Source organism: Zeus faber, assembly GCF_960531495.2.
Source record: "Zeus faber genome assembly, chromosome: 21".
Taxonomy (NCBI): Eukaryota; Metazoa; Chordata; class Actinopteri; order Zeiformes; family Zeidae; genus Zeus; species Zeus faber.
The window spans coordinates 16405181-16425375 of record NC_137208.1 but is presented as its reverse complement, the minus strand read 5'-3'; the positions used below and the strand labels follow the sequence as shown (position 1 = coordinate 16425375).

Genomic DNA, 20195 nt, shown 5'->3' with positions numbered 1-20195 from the left:
GCAGAAAACATCAAATTAACACATTTGGCTTTGCGTTTGAGGTGCTCGAAATGCAGTGAGGTGAGTTTCTTGCAGGAGACAGAATCTGGGGATCATCCTGGTGAGGTGACTTTGGATTTTGCTACGTTTAGCTGGTGAGCCCAAGCCTCTCACATTCCAACTAACAACCTTAATGGTTGTGGATTTGTAGTTTTCCCATGCAGCAGCACAGTGCATCCAAGGCAATAGCTATATTACCATGCCTATGTTTTCCCAAAGAAAAGTCTTGAGTTTTTCTTCTTTACATTCATTTTTACTGTCTTGGTATTGCAGGAAGTTTGTACGGATGCATATCTACACAAACAAATGACAATAGAAAAAGGTAAACATAGAACATTGCAGAGTTAGACATCCATATTGTGAGGGACTGAACAGAGTGAGATGATGAGAGGAGTAGGGAGGGAGGGATTGGGCAGGTGAGATTGAGATGAGAGTGAGCAATATTTTCAATCCCGACATAGATAGGATGCTAATTTCCACATCTATCATCTCAGAAGTATCAAAATAACCAGGGAGTGGTGGAGTCTTGGAATAGCAGACCATCTATATATAGTTTATCAACACTCGTTTACCCTTCCGCTGGTTCTCCTTCAGGATGGGGTACACCACCTTCCTTCGGTCGTTGATCTCCCGGGGGAATTGGTCATTCATACTCAGCGTGGTTCCTTTCAGTTCTCGCCCTTTGCTTTTAACCAGCTCCTCGTGCTTGAGAAGTGTGCAAACCTAGCAACGATTCAGCGACTGTTCCCAGTCGGTGAGCCCGGTGGAAGGAGTCCGTGGGGAGTTTCAGGGCCGTGTGGAGGAAGTCTTTCACCATGTTTTCTGGGCACTCTGTGTTCCTCTCTGGGATCCCAGAAAAGAGGAGTCCCACATACTTCTGGATTGGATATCTAGGATAGTCTCTTTCATTATTTTATTTAAATTTTTTACAACCTCTATCTCCGTTGTGAGATGCTTTGCGGAGGATTTTAGACCCGTGTTATCATTTTGCAACTCGCCGACCGTGCGGTGCAGGGAATCAAGGCTGGCGAAGTGGACCAAGCATATCCAGCTTTTTGTTAATCTCATCCAAAACACTAACCTATCACTTGCTGAGTCTGCCTTCTTCCTCTTCACGGTATTCTTCCGGTCCTGGTTCTCTTCTTCTTCTCTTTTTAAACCTGCGCTGTCAGCATGCTGGGCATACAACACAGTATTTGTATTTCATTGCATCTAGGACAGAGTTAGTCTGCAAGTGGAGTATAAATTCTCAACCTGCAATGCAACTCTTTATCCATTCTTTAATCATCAAGAACTGCTGCAATAACTCAGTCCTGTGGACGACCTGTAGGATGACAAGAGTGTGTGTGTGTGTGTGTGTGTGTGTGTGTGTGTGTGTGTGTGTGTGTGTGTGTGTGTGTGTGTGTGTGTGTGTGTGTGTGTGTGTGTGTGTGTGTGTGTGTGTGTGTGTCCGTGTGTGTGTGTGTGTGTGTGTGTGTGTCCATGTCTGTCTGTGTGTGTGTGTGTGTCCGTGGGTCCGTCCACCGGTGAGTGACAGGATTTATCCCAATTGGTTCTGGTGTTTAAGGGTCAGTATTATGTGGTGCGGCCTCCAAGCAGCGGAAAGGGCCCTGAAGCCCCCCCTGAGCTCCGCAGCTGCCTAGACACTCCAAGGCTGCAGGAAAGCCACGAGCACTCTGCCCTGCGGCCACAGAAGACCCCTGGGCCCCCAGAGAAGCTGGAGGCCCGCGGAGCCACCCCCACGCCCGGCCCCGAGGATCATAACCCAGTCCAGGGAGCACGAGGAGACCCCGCACTCCTGGGGCGCACAAATACAATCAACCCCCAAGTGCAGGCACAAGATGCAACCGTAGGCACAGAACCTGGGCCGCAGGCGCCGGGCATGGACCGCAGGCCCAGATCCAGGCCCCACGCCGACACGCAGGCGAGCAGCCGGGACCCACATGCCCACTCATGCCTCGCTGAAGGGGTGAGGCCCGCCCCACCGCAACCGACCAGACGCCCCACCCAGCTGCGAGTGCCGAGCACCCATCCACGAAGCAGAGCGTTCTCAGCTCGGGGCACCCGGATGTTAGCCCCTCCCACCAACGTCAGCAGCCCACCAGATATATGGGCCCTCCAGCACAAGGGGCACCCGCTGCAGAGAAGCCGCACAGCGGGAGCAAAGGCCGACAGCCGCCAGGACTCCAGCCCAGCCGGTGGGGGGCCCACCCGGCCGCCCCCCGGACAATTATACCCCCACACCGACACGGCAGCGACCGGCCACCCCAGAAAACCCCAGTGCTCGATGTGTGCTGTTGGTAATTGCAGTTAGAATTGCGGGGTGTGGGGGTGTGAGTCCTTCAGGCAAGTCAATCACTTGCACCCCTCCTGCCCCGCAGACCCTGGTCTGGTGGAGTGTTGTTCGGTCATGGTCCGTTTCCATGAGGTACTTGGTATAATAATAATCATTATAATCCTTGAGGTCCTCTACCTTGGTTTCGCGCAGTGTTTCCTTTCATTATAGATATATATATTTTGCAATTCACTTTGTTATTTGTCTGAGTTGGAGTAGATCGTCGGTGTTTTTGTTCGTGCAGCCTGTTTTAGTTTGTTGTCACATTGTCAATAAGCCGCATTATAAGGTCGGTGCTCATCAACACATAAAGCATTAATTGATTCAAAGCATCAACATTTATGTAATATTGACATACTGTATAATCTCTCCCTCTCGGAGCCCGGCAGGGAGCGTGGGGGCTCCCTCCGCTTTGTGCCTGCCCGGGGACGGGGAGCTCTGTTCCCGCTCCGTCGACTCGGGGTACACACGCAGACATGGCTTTTTTCCCCCCCAAATAATAACAAGCAACTTGGGACAGAAGAAATATCTGTTTCCATCGCATTATTAGTGCTTTCCTGAATAAGGTATTCGGATCCCTACTTACCACTGCCTTGCTTTCTTTTTTCCTCATTCTCTTTTTTTCTCTTTCTTTTTTCACTTCCAGATGGATAACTCCTCTTAATTTTCCTTCATTGACTTTCAATTCAAACTTCAAGGATGTTCTGGGAATCAATCGTGCAAGTTGATGGGGCCCTTTAGGGAGCTTTTCTCCTGAGATGTCATTGCAAATTGTCCATTGGTTGTTTGGGGGGGGGGGGGGGGGGTGTCAGTCACTGCGGTTGCTACATTTTGAGACATTGCTGTGGAGTGAAGTTTGTCAGCCCTCGGGGGCCCCCTAACAGCCTGGGGCCCCAAGCAGTTGCCTGCCTTGCCTGTTCACAAGCTGCATGTCTGACAATAATCTAAAAGGTATCAACAATGCTCCCGTTTAGAGACATTCTCTTCATGAGGTCAGACTACACTGCAGACTGCACTCGGCGCTGGCTCGCAGACTCTGGGAGGTATCAAGCAGGTTTAATATCTTGTCGTGTGAGGATGGAGTTGGAAGTGACTCAGCGAGCTACGGCCAATGAGAGCAGACATGGGGTGAGGGGGAGGGGAGTGCAACGAGAAGGGAGTGCACGGGGCAGCAGCCAGAAACACACGACATGCCTATTTTACTATTCTTCTCTAGGTTTTTAATATATTTTTACTTAAATTGTGCTTTTATTCACCTTCCTCCCGATACCTTTGAGAGGACATTTAATATCAAAATGTATGCATGTACAGTGTCCATGGAGATGTATATGGCATGTATGCACAATTATGGACAGATTTGTGCTGTATAGGAATACATTTGGAAAGCAGAAAATACACAATATAAACCGTGCAATGCAAGACAGTGTAAGGCAGTGAAATAAAATGGATCCGTGACCCTGTCAGTAATCAGAATTAGCCGATCTACAGTATTTAAAGATGTGCAGCATTTTCAACACATTTGGCCTTGATAGATGCCAAAGACAGTCATGCTCATTTACTCGTGTTTTCCATGTTCCCATCATGTGGTTATCATGTGTTTTTTTTTTTTGTTTTTTTTTTGCCCCCACATCAGCATTGATAATGTTTAAAAAAAAAAGAAAACAATTTCCCAGCGGCTCTTTGACGCTGACGCTGTTCACCAGCCCAGTCACACCGCAAAATTCCAACGCGCACCTTATCTTCCCCATCTGGTCCGGCGTGTCGCCCCTGAAAGAGCCCTTTACTTTCTTTTTCCTTTTTCAAACCTCCGTTCCCGCCCCCCTTGGCTATTCCACACCGACCCGGCAGAGGAAAAACCCAGGCAGGTACATCTTTCTTAGTCCTTCAAAGGAATCCACGTGTTTATCCATCACGAGGCCGGAAGGAAGGGGAACGCACGCCGCGTTTTCCAGCGACATTAGCGCGTCTCAGGTCCCAACGTACTCGGCCCCGGCTTTCCCCCCGCAACTTTCCCAATTGTTCTGCTGATTGTGACAGGCGGAGACAACGATTTTCATCACCGAATATCGGGGAGAAAAAGATGTCTCTCCTCTCTCTGATTGGAGAGGGAGTCATCTGGTTTTCCTGAATTATAGGTTGTGCCAGTTGAGGGGATTATTGATGTTGCGGTTCTTCTGTTTTGTTCCAACACTTTAAAACATTTATTTATTTATTTTCTTACATCATCGTGGAAATGTGGAAATATCAGCTGCCGAGTGCTCATCGGTTATTTTGAGTGTGTTTACTGTGACAAGCTGGGAAGGGGTGGGATTCAAAGAGGGGGAACATGAAGTGCTTGGTTGTGTTTTCACACCCGCTGGAGGTTGCTGTTTCATATCTGATCATCTCAGAGTCTCCCCAGGGCAAGGCTGAAGTCTTGAGGCTTTGACTGTTGGAATGTCTCTTGATCTACATCGTGGTCTCCTCTCGAAGGAGCAAACAAACCCGCTTGCCTCTTACTTTTTCCAGGCAAATATCAGGATTAATCACCACAAGACTTCGTAAGAAGTCGCAAATAATGACGAACAAAACATTCATGATTCTCTTTGAATAAATTAACTGAATAAAATTCGGCAATTAGGAGTGGAAGCTTATATCCGAACCGGGAGGGCGCGGTGGTAGCTTTGAACGAAATAAAAATCTTTTGAAAAATTAAAAGGGGGTGTGACGTAAGGCTTCTGCTTCGTTTAAATCAAAGTTCTGAGTGTGAAGAATAAATTAAGTTTGTACCGCGCAGACTGGCGTGAGAAATTACAACCGCTATGGATTCACAAAAAAATAGCGCCATGAGATGATCAAACATCTAAGAGCCCGTGTCGCCCTAAACAACGTTGATATGATGTGACAAGCTGCCACGCGCGGGTGAGTCACTCTGGGTGTATTTTTATACATATTTTTAGAACAGCACCTCAAATTGTTAAAATAGGTGTCCACAGTAACCACTACTGTATATTTGCACTGGTTGTAGCAGCTTTGGTGGGAAAAGAAATGAAATAAAAACCGTGATGGGTGTATACTACAAAGCCTGATTATCGCGTAAGAGGAATATTTTTGTGCTCAGCTCGGGGTTCCCTGCGGCTCGGGAGTGACTTATAACTCGCTCCAAGGCAGGTTATTTTCAGTTTGAAAATGCTTCTATTGGTTGCAATGGATATCAACAATGATATTTATTTTGTGTAATATGCGTTACGTGAACAAGCAAAGAAGAAGCGCAGCAGCAATTTAAAAACACTGATGTTTTAGTATTTGCATTTGGTTTTCTTCCAATTTAAGACTTCTAAGAAGGCAGCTAAGTGATTCATTATTATTTGGCACGCTGTTTATCCGCCATGCGGTTGTTTTTACCTCAACAGGTTATGTCCAGGTAAAACGAAAAGCTTTGTTCTGTGCTTTTTGCAACGGTGCTTATTGAGCAGGCATATGCATTAACACATGCATTAACACATATGCAAGTAGTACATTAAGACTTAAGAGGTTAATAAGTTACTCTCCAACACCCATCCACCAGATGGGTGTCATTTGGATGATATACGTATGACTTACAGCAATATACGCAAGAGTTATCTTTGTAGACATTAGAAATTTAATTTTTTTTAAATATTCAATATCCTAGTCGGCTCCTTTAGGAAATGTGTTTGTGTTTTCCATTGGCTGTCTGTTGAAGACCCTTCAGGTAAACACGCTCAAACGCGGGATCGGAAAACTCTGAATTAACGCATCAATAATCACCTTTGTAGTCGAGGTTGAGATTGATCGCGGACGTCGGGTTTCTGCTGACTCGGCTTCTTGAGAGAAACCCGGACTTGTCAATCCTCCTTTGTGGTAGATCAGGAGTACATGACTGGACTCCTTGACACTGACCTGGAATAACTTGGTCCAACTCCTCGAGAAATAAGGACAGGGGTATGGTGGATGGAGGTGTGTAGAGTAAAAAGATAGGGGAAGGAACGGTGGACTCGCAGTGATCTCTAAGGCCTGTGTGGTTGTCAGCAGCGATCAAATACACATGCGCTCTTGAGCATGCATATTTAGATTGGGCTTCGGAGAATGCCGTTTGGAGGAATTGGGATTTATTTGTTCAGTTTAACTGTGACGGTGAGCAGAGCAGTGTGGACTACACTGCAGAGCCTCGGATGGCAACATTTGTTGACACCTGTTGACACATTACAGTAATGTACGTTCACACACCGTGACGATCACATAACTGCAAAAACCTTTCATTTCTTTCAATTCATATCAAGGACCCTCATTTTTGCCATTGACCCTCGTTGATCAGATTTTTACTCTGGGATCTGATAGTTTTTATTGTTAGATATGATTCAGTCCAAACTTCCATACCTGTCCATGCTGTAGTTACAGAGAAAGTAACGTCTTGTAAATCAAAACTTGAAATCATCTTGATGGGGACTCCCTGGAACCTCTCTGCGGCGGACCAAGGGGCGTGGTGTGTGTGCCGCACAGCTTTCCCGAATCGGCCAAATTAGCGCCCGAGCGGCCCTGATGGGTCCGATTCGGGACAGGGAGCTTTCTTAATGTTTGCTGCAGAGAGGGATCGGCACACGGGGCCTGTCAGCCAACGAGGAGCCACTGAAGCGTCCTTCCTCCTGCGACTTATTATTATTACTGTTTATTGTTTTGGTCAGCGGGCCTTTCAATTGCCATTTCATTTAATAAATACTCACGACATGTCGGCGCCCTAGTACCAGAAAGACTCCGTCTCCCTCCCTAAACCCCCACCGGTGGGTGGAAACTCCCACACTCTCCAAGGACCCCGCTTTAAGACCCACTGTTCTACACCGCAGAGCTGAAGTGAGCGGAGAGAATAAATCCACCCTGTGTCGGGTGCGATGAGTGCACAGGGATATATGTCTTTTCCCCTTTCACCTGCCGCTGAACGCCGGGATGTCGCAGCGCCGTTCCTCTCTCGGACGTTTTAATAGAAAGGCTTTTCATCAGCTGAAGTGCACTGCTGAGGTACATGGCAGCACTTTGATCTTCCCTGTGTGTGTGTGTGTGTGTGTGCGCGCGCGCTTGCCCTGCGTTCGGTGCTCGACGTAGGTGCAAACATGAAAAGCTCTCTTTCATATTTAATGAGCGGAGATCGGGCGAAGGAATGTTGGTGTTCACATGGAGGTATTCCCCAGGGCCGTCAACCTACTTCCAGCGCTGGGTAACATCAATCACAGCTGTGTGTGTGTGTGTGTGTGTGTGTGTGTGTGTGTGTGTGTGTGCGTGCGTGCGTGCGTGCGTGCGTGCGTGCGTGCGCGCGGCTTTAAAAGGGAGTGAATAGTGCCATGGATTTATCTCTGAGAGTGGTCAAAAAATGGCACCCCCTAGTAGTTAAATTTGCATGGAGAGGACAGGAGCAGGGGAGAGTGTTTTTTGGGTTTTATTTTTATTTTTCCAGGGCGGGGGGAGGCTGATGCACCGGGAAGAGCAATTCCGTTTCCCGGTCGTTTCCAGTCCGTTTCACAGCGACGAGCAAGGTGGCCGTGGACGCATCGTCCGGTGCGGGGGAGGCCGTCGTTGTTTTTTAGTTTTTAGTTTTTTAGTTTGTTTTTAGTCCTCCTTCCTCAGAATCGGCGGCCTAGTTCCGAAGCAGCCAAACCCTCCCGGGAGCCCCGGGGCACTTTAGAGCTTCCCCCTCCCCTCGCTTTGCCGCCGTTTCTGATTAGGAAGCATTATCTCTCCCATTATCTCCGCTCTCATCCTTATTAGCTTAGCCTACTCACTAATCAAAGCCGCTCTCGTTCCGAGCTGAGCTGCGCACTAATGCCCGGCCCCCCGGCCTCGCGCCGGATGGGGCCGTGGCACCGGGGTTCCGCGAGAGCCTCGGATCTCGGGGGCCTCCTGCTGCCAGTACGCCCCCCCCGCGTGGGATTTGGCGAAAAACGCTCTCCACGATGCACAAAAATCGGGACTAGAAAGTGAACAAAGGCACCGACCCCCGGATGCCTGTTGCTGTTTCAAATGGAATTCCGGAATCTGTGGAGTAGTCCAGTGCACACAGACAGTCTTATGCATTCCAACTTTAATTTGAGTCTGTTGACATGGATTCTGTTTTTTCATTTGATGGGGGGAAAAAAGAACAGCTACTTAACTTGCATTGGCATTAACATTTTGTCACTCGCTCTTTTACGTCATTTATTCCAGCGCTGTGTTTGCCCTTCTGGCTCATGTGCTTTAAACAGACATTAGCATGGGATATTTTGTCAGTAATTGCCTTCAATCCTCCGTTTGAAACGTTCCGAGCCAAAGTCAAATAAGTGCGAGAAATGTGCTCGCAGTTATTTGAAGGGTTAGCGCCCAGAGGGGTTGTGCATACTCCACGCGAGCCCATAATCTATGCAAAATTCCCGCATCAAAACACAATATTTACAACGCGGAAACGAGGCAGGGCATGAATATTTAACCGATTAAAAAAATAAATAAATAAATACAAATTTTAATTAAAAATGTAATATTGGCCACTGGATCGAGCAATATTGAGTGTTATTTTGCAGCTCTTTGGCGAGCGCTCCACACTCAATAGATGGAACAAAACATGGACGACGCACGGGGTCGTCCGTTATCTCGCGCTTTGTTTCCGTCAATGGAAGATTGAGAGTCCGACCCGAGCGCGCCGGGAGTCGTCCGGAGCCGAAAGACGCGAGGGGCTTTCTCCTCGGAAGAACCGCAACCCGAGCTATTAACATGTCACCAGGCCATTTAATTGCAAACAATTAACCGTGGCGTTACAAAGAGTCCTACCTCCCTTCTTAAGCAAGGTCAGTGTGTTTCTGTGAGAGCTCGATGACGGCACCTTCATCATCATCTCGTTTGCCTTCTTTCTTTCTGCAGAGCTTCCATATGGCTGGGAGAAAATCGATGACCCCATTTACGGCAGCTACTATGTGGAGTAAGTCTGAGAAACATCTTTAATATGCAATGGAGCTGCTTTTGATTTCCGCTGCAGCCTGCCGCTACATTAATCAGATCGGCGACATGCGCGCCGGCGCTGAAAATGGCTTTTTAGTGTCGTTGGGTATTTTTTTGTGCATGTATGAACGTCTGCCTCTCTTTCTGTTGGACTGCCTGTTCTGTTCATGTATTCAGAAGATGTGTGTGTGTGTGTGTATGTGTGTGCGTGTGCGTGTGCGTGTTTGCGTGCGTGTGTGTGCGTGTATCCATGAAAACCATTTTGGGGGCTGAATATATGCGTGTCAGGGTTCTTACCAGGTCCTTGATGTAAGTAAATGTCAATTAAAGAAAAAGTAGGAAAAAATTAATTTGTGCTGAAGTGCTTGAAAAATGCGCTCTTGAAAACCTGTGATATTCCAGCTGGTTTTGTTGTTAAAGTCGTCATAAGTCATAAGTCATAAGTCATAAGACCTTTTGTAAAATAATCGCTTTATGATATGATTGATTATGCCGGGGAAATATTTGCTATTTAAATATTTTACATTTAATTCAGCATGTTTGGAAAAAGACACTTATAACAGACAATGAGTTTAATAACAGATAAATACTGTATATATACAGTATATTTATATATATATATATATATATATATATATAAAACAGATAAATACTAATATAAATAATAGAAAATGAGATGAAGATTTTATTATATTAAAGATCAAGATAAAGATCACATTGAAAATGTATTATATACATTTTTGTCCTTGAGAATGAAGACAGTGCTTAAAAAAGCCCTGAAGTTTTCCAGAATGAACCCTGGTGTGTGAGTCGCGGCGGCACCGTCCTCGCCGTCCGACAGACGGGTCCCCTATCTCCCCCGGAGGTGTCATCTCTCTGGCTCCATGCGTTCCGCTCAGGGAAGGTTATTTTTAGAAGGTGAGGGGAGGTTATGGCACCAGCCACCTCTGAAGAAGGGGGAGGGGGACCTTCACGTCCACCCTCTACCTGGCCCCCCCCCCCAGTTGTTGGAATATTCAAGTGTCGTCATCACACGGCGATATCATGAATGACGGCGCCGGGGGCTGCAGTTATGTCGCCTTGTACAGTGAAACGTACCGAGGAGTTTCTGCGATTTGCACCGTGTCACCGTGGCGTTCGTTCAAAGACAAGGTGCTCCTGCATGTACTGTATGTGTTTTCGTGTGTTTGTGTGTGTGTGTGTGTGTCTGTGTGTCTCTCTCTCTCTCTCTCTCCGCACGTACTGTAGTGGCATTGTTGTTGTTTTTGTTTTTTCACCCTACAAGGCCATTCTGCAGCGCTCTTATATAATCACATGTATGTGTATGATAACATCAACGGCCGCTCGTATGGGCTGGATCCGAGCTCTGCCTGGCAACACCCTTCCTCAATGCCATCTATATGTTGTCGCTGTCGTCGTCGTTGGTTTTTTCGTTCCTGCAGCCACATAAACCGAAGGACCCAGTTTGAGAACCCAGTGCTGGAGGCCAAGAGGAGGCTGGAGCAGCAGCAGCAGATGCAGAGCCAGGGTCTGTCCTCCCTGCCGCTGCCCACCATCTACAGAGGTGAGGACGCCCGTGCCGGCGTTCGCCTCACCGGTGAACCCCGCACGCCCTCCGACCCGCCGACGCCCCTGAAAGCGAATGGATAAAACGTCAATGAAATGTGATATTTTATTACGTCTTTCAAAGTTTGCGCTAGGATTCTTTAATTGCCGGTCACGGTGTCATACCGGAACGCTACGATAATTCTGCTTTGCCTGGACGTTGATCTCGGGCGCCATTGGGGACATCCAATGAATGTCTGCCTGTTTTGGAATGTGTTTTACTGCCTGCTTTCACTCCCAACACTGACATGAACGCTGACTCTTTGCCTCCCGTTGTCTCAGTCAGTGTCAGAAGTATCTCTAGGAGAACCTGTCTGAACCCCGCCACAGGGAGGTTTGTTTCCGTAGTTATGTAGCGGCTGGCCGCCGCCGTGCCGAGAGCCCGTCTCCGTGGTTACCCTCTCCCCCTCTGCAGTCCAGTGAGACGCTCTCTCTTTCTCCCCCTCTCTCTCTCTCTCTCTCTCTCTCTCTCTCTCTCTCTTACCTCTCCTCCTCTGACGCCCCCGCCCCCGCACCACTTTATGATCTAACCCCCCCTCCCTACCCCTTCGCCTCCGCCCCAGTGGAGGTCGCCAGCCCCTGTTCCACCCTCCCCAGATACTCTCTGGCCCACGTCCAGCGGCCGGCGGCGGAGCGCTGCCGGAGCCTCGGCGACCTCTCCTGCTCGCCGCTGTCGGGTCGCAGGGCGGCGGCGTGGGGCGCGGCCTCCTCCTCCGCCAAGGCCTCGCCGCTCCGCCACGTTCTGACGCGGCGGATGAAGCCTCACCAGCAGCTCCCCGCCTGCGCTGTGGTGCTAGAGCAGCCAGTGTGTAGCCCCCTCTCCCTGTGGCACTTCGTCAGTAAGTAGGCCAGGAGGGAAGGCCGGGAGGCTTGCCGACTGTTTCGCTCCCCCGCGCTGCCTACGCTCCATCGACTCGCTGCGAGCATGCTAGCTAGCAAAGCAACCCCCCCCTCCCCCCACCCCATCCCAAAACCCCCCACCACTCCCTCGAGGCAAAGTGGCGGATTTGTGTGGCGTGCAGCGTGACATGTCTTAGCCTCGACTCTTATCGCCTGTTGTACGCAGGCGGTGGATGTAAACACTGCTTTGTGCCTGGACCAGTGACAAACAAACAAAGGATATAAATGAACACGCTAGCCATGCCTGCTTCCCAGGTTACAAAAAAAAGGAAGACTCGGGTGAGTGTGACTAAGCTCGTTCGCTTGAGACACCCACCCTGTTCCGGTCGGAGCCCTCCTCCAGAAATCTCCCAGCACTCCCTTCTTCTTTGCTTTACGCACCCGCTTGACTGCCCCCCTCCCCCCCCCATCCCCGACAGCCGCCTCGCCACCATCCCCCACGAGCATCTTGCGCTGGAACCGATCCCTGTGCAATTCCTGGGTGCGTGGTGGTGTTTTCACTGAATGTTGCGATTGCTGTATCCCTGGTAACCTCGGAAAGGAAAAGGACCCGCCGCATCACGGAAGATCCACCCCCTCCTGCCCCAGCCCCACCTCCCGCCGTGCCTATCCCACCCCGCCGGCTTGTGTCCCAGCCACCAAAACTGCCTGGCGTGGGACGACCGCAGCGGTTGTTAATTAAACGTGCTTCGGTCGCCTTCGGGATCTGAGCTTCTTGTGCTTCTGGGGTGGGGCGGGGACGCATCACATCCGCATCAAAGTGTCACCTCCCCCTCTTCCCCAAATGCTTTTCAAGGACTAGAAAACCACAACCTGACAATTTTACCTCCAATCCTGCCCCTGCAGCACCAGCACCTTTATCAAGGTCTATTGCGGACTGTAAAACATTAACGTCAAGGATAGACATGTCTGCTTTAATCACTTGTGGGTCCTGTGTGTGTGTGTGTGTGTGTGTGTGTGTGTGTGTGTGTGTGTGTGTGTGTGTGTGTGTGTGTGTGTGTGTGTGTGTGTGTGTGTGTGTGTGTGTGTGTGTGTGTGTGTGTGTGTGTGTTGCAGAGAAGCCGCTGTTCACGCGGGACCCCACCCAGCTGAAGGGCAGCTTCCTGTCCACGGCGCTGCAGAAGAGCAGCATGGGCTTCGGCTTCACCATCATCGGAGGGGACGAGCCCGACGAGTTCCTGCAGGTCAAGAGTGTCATCCCAGACGGGCCCGCCGCCGCCGACCACAAGATGGCCACAGGTGAGTCGACCGAAATTAAGAGCAAGGGGAATTACAGCAGCACACATCAAAACTACCTTAAAGACAAGGAACCTCTGTATGTATAGTTTCCTGTTATGCACTGTATTTATTTATTTATGCATTTATTTGTTTACCAGAATGTGAATTCCTGATTGATTTGTTTATTCTTTAATTTTTAGGTTTGTTCTTTATTGTATTTTGGCAAATGCTTCTATTTTTGTCACTTTATTCCACTTTGTTATTTTTGCATCCTTGTTTTGATGTATGCTGCTGTAGTACTACAATTTGGGGATCGATCAATCAGTCTATCTATCTATCCATCTATCTATCTATCTATCCATCTATCTATCTATCTATCTATCTATCTATCTATCTACTGTATCTGTCTATCTATCTATCTATATCTGTCTATCTATCTGTCAGTTGATCTAATTTAACAGGGAGAATCTCAGTTTTTTTAACCTTCAGATGATTTCAAACTATAATACAGTGATATAAGATAGTATATCTATATATATACACACACACACACACACACACACACACACACACACACACACATACATAAATACATTCAGCCTTAAGTAGGGTGGGCACAGAGCCATGCAGCCTCTCACACACACACACCCACACACACACACATGCATACTCATACTCTTCTACACAGTGCATTAACTTCGATACAGTCTCCGGCGCACAGCTCCCTCAGCGTGGTTAATTTGCCGCGAGTACAAACGTGCGTTTAGGCAAAACAATTTTCCACATACATGCACACACACACACACACACACACACACACACACACACACACACACACACACACACAGACACCAGTCGGCTGTGTGTGTGTGACCTGTGCTACACCGCAGCGTGCGACGCGCGCATGTGCGTGCACGCACGGGCGTAGGGCATCCGCAGTGCTTTGTTCTTCCATTAATCATGTTGGACTTTATGAACACCATAACTCCTGGCCTGTGCCGCATGGGAGCCGAACTGAAGCACATCGTGCAAACACATGCAAAGAGACGCACAAACTCAAACACACGCACGCACGCACGCACGCACGCACGCACGCACGCACACACACACACACACACACACACACACACACACACACACACACACACACAGAAACAGTCAAGCCGTACAGAAGGTCGGCACAGGGGATAGGACTAGCAGGTGTGTCTGTGTTGTCATGCAATAAAGAAAGTGATGTTTTTAATTCAGTCCAGCCCCCCACCCCCACCCCCATAGCCCACATGCTTTGAACTGTTCTGCTGTATTGTCACTTGTCTGGTACTATTTCTTTTTTTAGGGTGGGGGAGGTTTATGTGTGGAAGTTGCTGCACAAGCGTTGTTAATGGCTAAATTCCCAGACGCAGCCAGTGTGGCTTATCTTATCTGGTTTATGCAGCATATGAGGCATTTTGGGCCTCCCCCTGCCTCGCCCCATCCTGCCAGATATGATGAGAAGACCCCCACCCCCACCCCCACCCCGCTTTCTTTTCCAGCCCTCTACTGTTGCCCAGTATCTCTCCCCAGCTTGTCCCAGCTACATCTCTATCATCTCCATCTCATTTCTGCGATACCAAAGCCAGCTCAACGCTCAGTTAAAGCTCAGAAGATAGGGCCCACGCAGGGAAGGGGGGGGGGGGGCGAGGCTCGTTGAGGTGTGAAATTCCCAATTCCAGGAGGGGGTGATTGTGCCACTTTTTTTCCTGGCGGCCTCATCTGCCCGTCCCATGATTGCAGCACCACAGCCGTTGGGAAAAGTGTTCCCATACATAAACATTCCGAAGCCTGCAATAATGGGTGCATCGCTGACATCGGCACTGATGCCGGGAAATATGTCATCATCGTACGTGCGGTTGCATCAGGAGGTGGAAAGGGGCTGTGAATATGTTTGTGAGGCTCTAGAGGACAACATTTTGGTTTGGTTTGGCTGCTAGATTTAGCTTGGATGCAGTGTTTGATGCCGAATCGGGGAAGGCAAGGGGGACAGGCAGGGGGGGGTCGTCGGTTGATGCGCTTGGAATCGCTTTTGCCACACGCCCGGCACTCGGGGGGGGAGTTCTTTAAAACGGTGTCGATAAACCATGTCATCAATTTGCATAAGCCCGTAGACAGTGCAGCCCAGAACCCAACGACACTCACTGTTTCGGTTGATTTGACGTTATCCAGCCCAAAACGTGCGGCGCATTATTGAATTGCAAGCGCCTGCACATCAGAGGGACATGGCTCTCCCGTAACATTCCTACTTTTAATCAAGCCTCAAACGTAGCAGTACCGCCTTGGATCTTGAGGGGTTGACAAATTTTTTTTCTATTTAGTCAAGTTTTGGCAAAGTGAAGAGGTCATGCCAAGTGTGGCTGGTGCAACGTGATATTTCAACTGGATTATAGACACACTTGTACACAGTTCACACACACACACACACACCCACAAACTACTCGGTTTTGATGGTCTGTTCTTGGCAGGATTAGATGGAGCTCATTATGAGGACAAACTCTTAAACAGGCCATTAGTCTGAGAAGAACGCGCCATAATGAATATGTGAGGATTAAATGATGACAGATGGATGTGTTGGTGTCATGGGTTCCAGTTCTATAGGACTCTGGGTTTATAGTGAAGGTCACTATACTTTAGAAGAAGGGTTCCCAAACCGGAGTCCACGGCCCTCTAGCGGTCCTTGAAGGCAAATTGAGGGGGGAGGAAAAAGGGGTCCACAGCCAAATTATTTTCATATTTTTTATTTAAAATTTTAAAATATTTATTTTTTAGGATACATGTTCAAGCTCACTAATGGTGGTGTTTGTTTGTGAGATTTGCACTTTACAATTAAGTTGAATGTTAAATCACATGACAGTGTATTACAGGCAGCTAAAGTTTGTACACCTTTTCGAGGGTGTAAGGTGGGGTGGGGTGGCTCCTCGGTCAGAGGGTAGTCTGTTAAGGGGGCCTTGCCATGAAAAATAACCTGTGAGCGTGTGCTGCAGCTTCTCACTGCATCTGCGTGTTGGTTTTTAAAAAAGGCACTTTCGCACCACAGGAACTTTTTCATATTTCCAAGAGCTTTTGGAGGAACCGTCCCTTTTTTTGTGTCCGCACTGCAGGAACTAAGAACGATCGTAGTTCATAGAACGCCGTTTTTGTGGGACTTTTTTGGCTCTAAGCGGCTAACCGGCGCAAGAGGAACCTTCAGTGTCCTAAGTGCACGGTGATTGGTCCAGACTTAAGTGCACCGTCCCTCGCCAGTCCCTCGGACTGAGGACGGGCCGCCCGATCGAGTCGCAGCGCTGTGGGTGCGGACCAGCCCACTGTCACCCAGAGCTAATAAAACAATAATCAATAAAAAATGAAAAACAATTTTCTGATCTTAATTGAATGAGCAAAAAAAAAAAAATCCCTGTGCGGGGCCCCAATGCAAGCCTGTGCCTTCAGAAAGTCTGAACAAGCTTCTCAATTAGGCCCTGTACACCTAATAAGAGTCAAGATTCAGAAACCGGATTGCTTATTTCTCGCTTCAAATTTGTTCTGGAACAGATTTTGGTGGGCGGATAAGGTGAAATAGGTGAAAGTTACAGAGTAAATACAACACGGAACTCACACTGGAACCCCCATTGGCTGACGTCACTTCTGCTCCACTTCAGCGTTCCTCTGCAGTGCGAACGCAACTAAAAGAAAAAAAAAAGCGCCATGGCGGTATCTAGTTCTCGGGGGACCTCCCCACTTCCTAGTTCCCGTCAGGGAGTCCCCAAAACTGTTCGGTGCGAAAACGCCAAAAGATTGAGATGTCAGGGCTCAATGATTGAGGTCGTGACACACGTCATTTGTTTTCTGCCAGTGTGCAAAACTGATCGATTCTGACACTGCGGCTCAAGGCAAATGTCGGCCGCATTTAACCAGATTAATTAAAAAGTCCCCCATGTCACGCTGCCCTGAGGCGTGCACTTGGCCTGTCAATACCAGTGGAGCGTCTGAAACTTGGAAGTCACATGACCTCAAAAAGAAACACTGTTAGGTAAGGGACAGCAAATTACTGCGAGACCCTAATTTAAGCCGTAAACTTTCATTTGCGCTGTCTTCGGTCATTTCGTGGGCTCAGCCCTGTGAGCAGCAGTCTAGGTATGCATTGGATTCCACTTCGCCAGTCAATCCGGGAAATCGATATGAATTGCTAGGTTGATTTACAAGAGGTGGCTTTGAGCCCCGAGGGGTAAATTGGACAGGATTGAGCCGCCAGTAAGCGAGGTGCGGGCAAGCACCTGCCAGGCTTTCTAATCATGGCTGAACTTTATGTCTCTCGCTCCCTTCTGATCTCTCTCTCTACCTCTCTCTACCGCCCACCTCTCCCTCCCCATCTCTGTAATGGGCATGGTAATTACGCTTATAACCCGGACAAGTTGTTGACATTATCTGCCGCGGTCATGTTGACTGGATTGCTGACCTCTTTACGAATTCCACCTTTGGCTCCCATTCACACAAAACATTTAAATAACGCGAGCGTGGTATCTTGGCTGGTGGAACATGACACTCCACGTTTAATGTTCTTACTTGAGGGAAAAAGATAAGCCGCAAGCCGTGGGGTGGAAAGCTATTGTTGTGTGGGGACATTTTAATTGTAAGACAGCTTTTATCTACAGACCGGAGAGCAAATATTTGCAGCTGCTGTCATGGTAGAGCAGGGAGCATTTCAGCCACTTGTCGTCGCCAGTTTTTACTCTTGAAAAGCAGGTAATAACACTATCCCTGGCGACATTATCTGTAGTCTGCTAAATGCTTTATGACTGTTCCAGTGAGCTGATACACAAATAAAGTCAATCAAGTACTGACGTAGTCAAGTCAATCAAGTAGCAGAAATGCATTAAGCAGGGCCTGTCCTGAACTCACTCGCCTTCTGTCCCCAACTATAGTTTGTAAGAAGCCAAGAATCTAATCACATATGTGCCCTAAGAAAGCCCTAAAAATAATGTCCAAATGATCTAGATGACCTTAGCTGGTGACTTGGCTAACTGGGTGGACCCTGATATTCCACAATTCTTCTTGACAATGATGCTACTGTTGAGGGAAACCTAGGGCTGGGTGATTAAACTATCTCGATAATTTTCACAATAAAATCTTCCCTGATAACGATGATAAATTTATGAGATTTATTTTCGATACGTTTTTGTTTTGGGTCCGTTTTCCTCTACCTACAAAGACACAACGTGAACAGCCAATCAAACAGCAGAGAAACAACCATGTGACGCGAACAGCCAATCATACAGCAGAGAAACAACCACGTTTAGTTAAATTCAAGCACACTTCTCTCGGGGTTTCCATTGTCTGAATCGCATAAAGAGTCGGCGCGCCTATCCCTTATGCACATATTACAGTATATTACACATTTTATTATCAAACATGAAGTCTGAACAGTGTTGGGGTCCAGTAGCACCAGGGCTTCCTCTGTTCTCCCCCCGACTGCGGCGCTTTCCGGCTGGGCAGCACGCAGCGGGGATGAGGCCCCCCGGAGCTTACACAGCATGTCTTCACACCAAATTGAACTTAAACTCGCCCTCCTCCCTCTCAATATATAATATATATATAATATATTATTTATTATTGTTTTATTCATTATCTCTTTTTTTGTTTACATATTTATTATTTTATTCTTTATTTATTCCGTCTTTACCTTAAAGTCATGAGAATACACTTAAAACTGCAAATTGTTATTTTATTATTATTATTATTATTATAATAATAACAGCAATAAATATATATTAAATGTATATATATTTTATAACAATTTTTGCCATATCGTCCAGCCTTAGGGAAACCCAACCATATTTTCCCCCTCTTGAGAGTGAACTTTAAAGGATAATATCCATTCAAAAGTCCATTCTTGAGTACCAAACATTTTTGTTTTCAGTCGGCAATCTATAGTAACAAAATCAATAACCACCGTGTTCCACAGGTGATGTCATCGTCTATATCAACGACGTGTGCGTTCTGGGCACCACCCATGCCGACGTGGTCAAACTCTTCCAGTCGGTGCCCATCGGCCAGAGCGTGACCCTGGTGTTGTGCCGCGGCTATCCTCTGCCCTACGACCCCGAGGACCCGTCCAACGGTACAGCCACCTCGACCACCACCACCATCCTCTCCCCGCTGGGCATCATGGAGCAGCGCCCCCTCATGGTCAACGGCAGGACCGGCTATGACAACTACCTGGACTACCTCTCCCGCACGGCGCGCTTTGTGGCTGACCACGGCCAGGACCCGCTTGCCTCCCAGCAGCAGCAGCTTCTCACCCCGCATCCAGGGGACACCCACCTGGATGGCTCGCTCCCGCCCACAGCCGGCACCACCCCTCCGGACAGCGTCTCCATGGCATCCTCAGGTGCCACCCAGGGGGAGCTGCTCACCCTGACCATGGTGAAGGGCTCCGACGGCTTTGGCTTCACCATCGCGGACAGCGCAGCGGGCCAACGGGTCAAGCAGGTGCTGGAGCCCCAGGGCTGCCCGGGCCTGTGCGAGGGCGACCTGATCACGGAGATCAACCAGCAGCCAGTGCAGGGCTTCACGCACGCCCAGGTGGTGGAGCTGCTCAAGGACTGTGCGGTGGGAGCCGAGACCAGCCTGGTGGTCCAGCGGGGCGGAGCAGGTAAGAAAGACGGCGGATGTTCAGGATCTATAGCAGATTTTGTTCTTTTGATCAGCCGAGCTGTCTTTCTCCCTATAGAGCTATTTTTTCTATATCTTTTTGTGTGTGTGTGTGTATGCGTGTGTGTGTGTGTGTGTGTGTGTGTGTGTACACATCACAATAGTGCTGTTTAAGCCCGCTGTGCTTTGGAGACAAGAGAACCGTCGTGGCTTCCTCGTGGAATTGAGGAACTTGTGAGTCGTCGTCATTGACGACTCAAATGATAATACCAGCACCGTAGATTGTCAGCGGAGTCAGCGGCGGTTAGTGTATATATATAGATATAAGATTTATATCTCAAACCTTGCTGACTTTTAGCTGCCTCCGTAGGTCACTCTGGCCAGGCCTCTAGTGCCCGTGCGGGGTCTAAATCAGGGCGAGTGGCCGCCGCTTGGAGCCGACTAACATCACATACCAGCCACGATGCCAAGCGCTGGG

General features: G+C 48.5%; 1 protein-coding gene across 1 annotated transcript in view; it reads left to right on the top strand.

Moving 5' to 3' along the window:
- Window positions 1-20195, top strand: part of magi2a (membrane associated guanylate kinase, WW and PDZ domain containing 2a) — a gene marked incomplete at both ends in the record, with an annotated part of 192299 nt that overhangs the window by 141542 nt on the left and 30562 nt on the right. Inside the window, 5 exons of the mRNA XM_080022644.1 lie at window positions 9254-9311; window positions 10774-10895; window positions 11500-11775; window positions 12893-13075; window positions 19029-19718. Of these exons, the coding sequence (XP_079878770.1) occupies window positions 9254-9311; window positions 10774-10895; window positions 11500-11775; window positions 12893-13075; window positions 19029-19718 (1329 nt within the window). The remainder of the gene's footprint in view (window positions 1-9253; window positions 9312-10773; window positions 10896-11499; window positions 11776-12892; window positions 13076-19028; window positions 19719-20195) is intronic.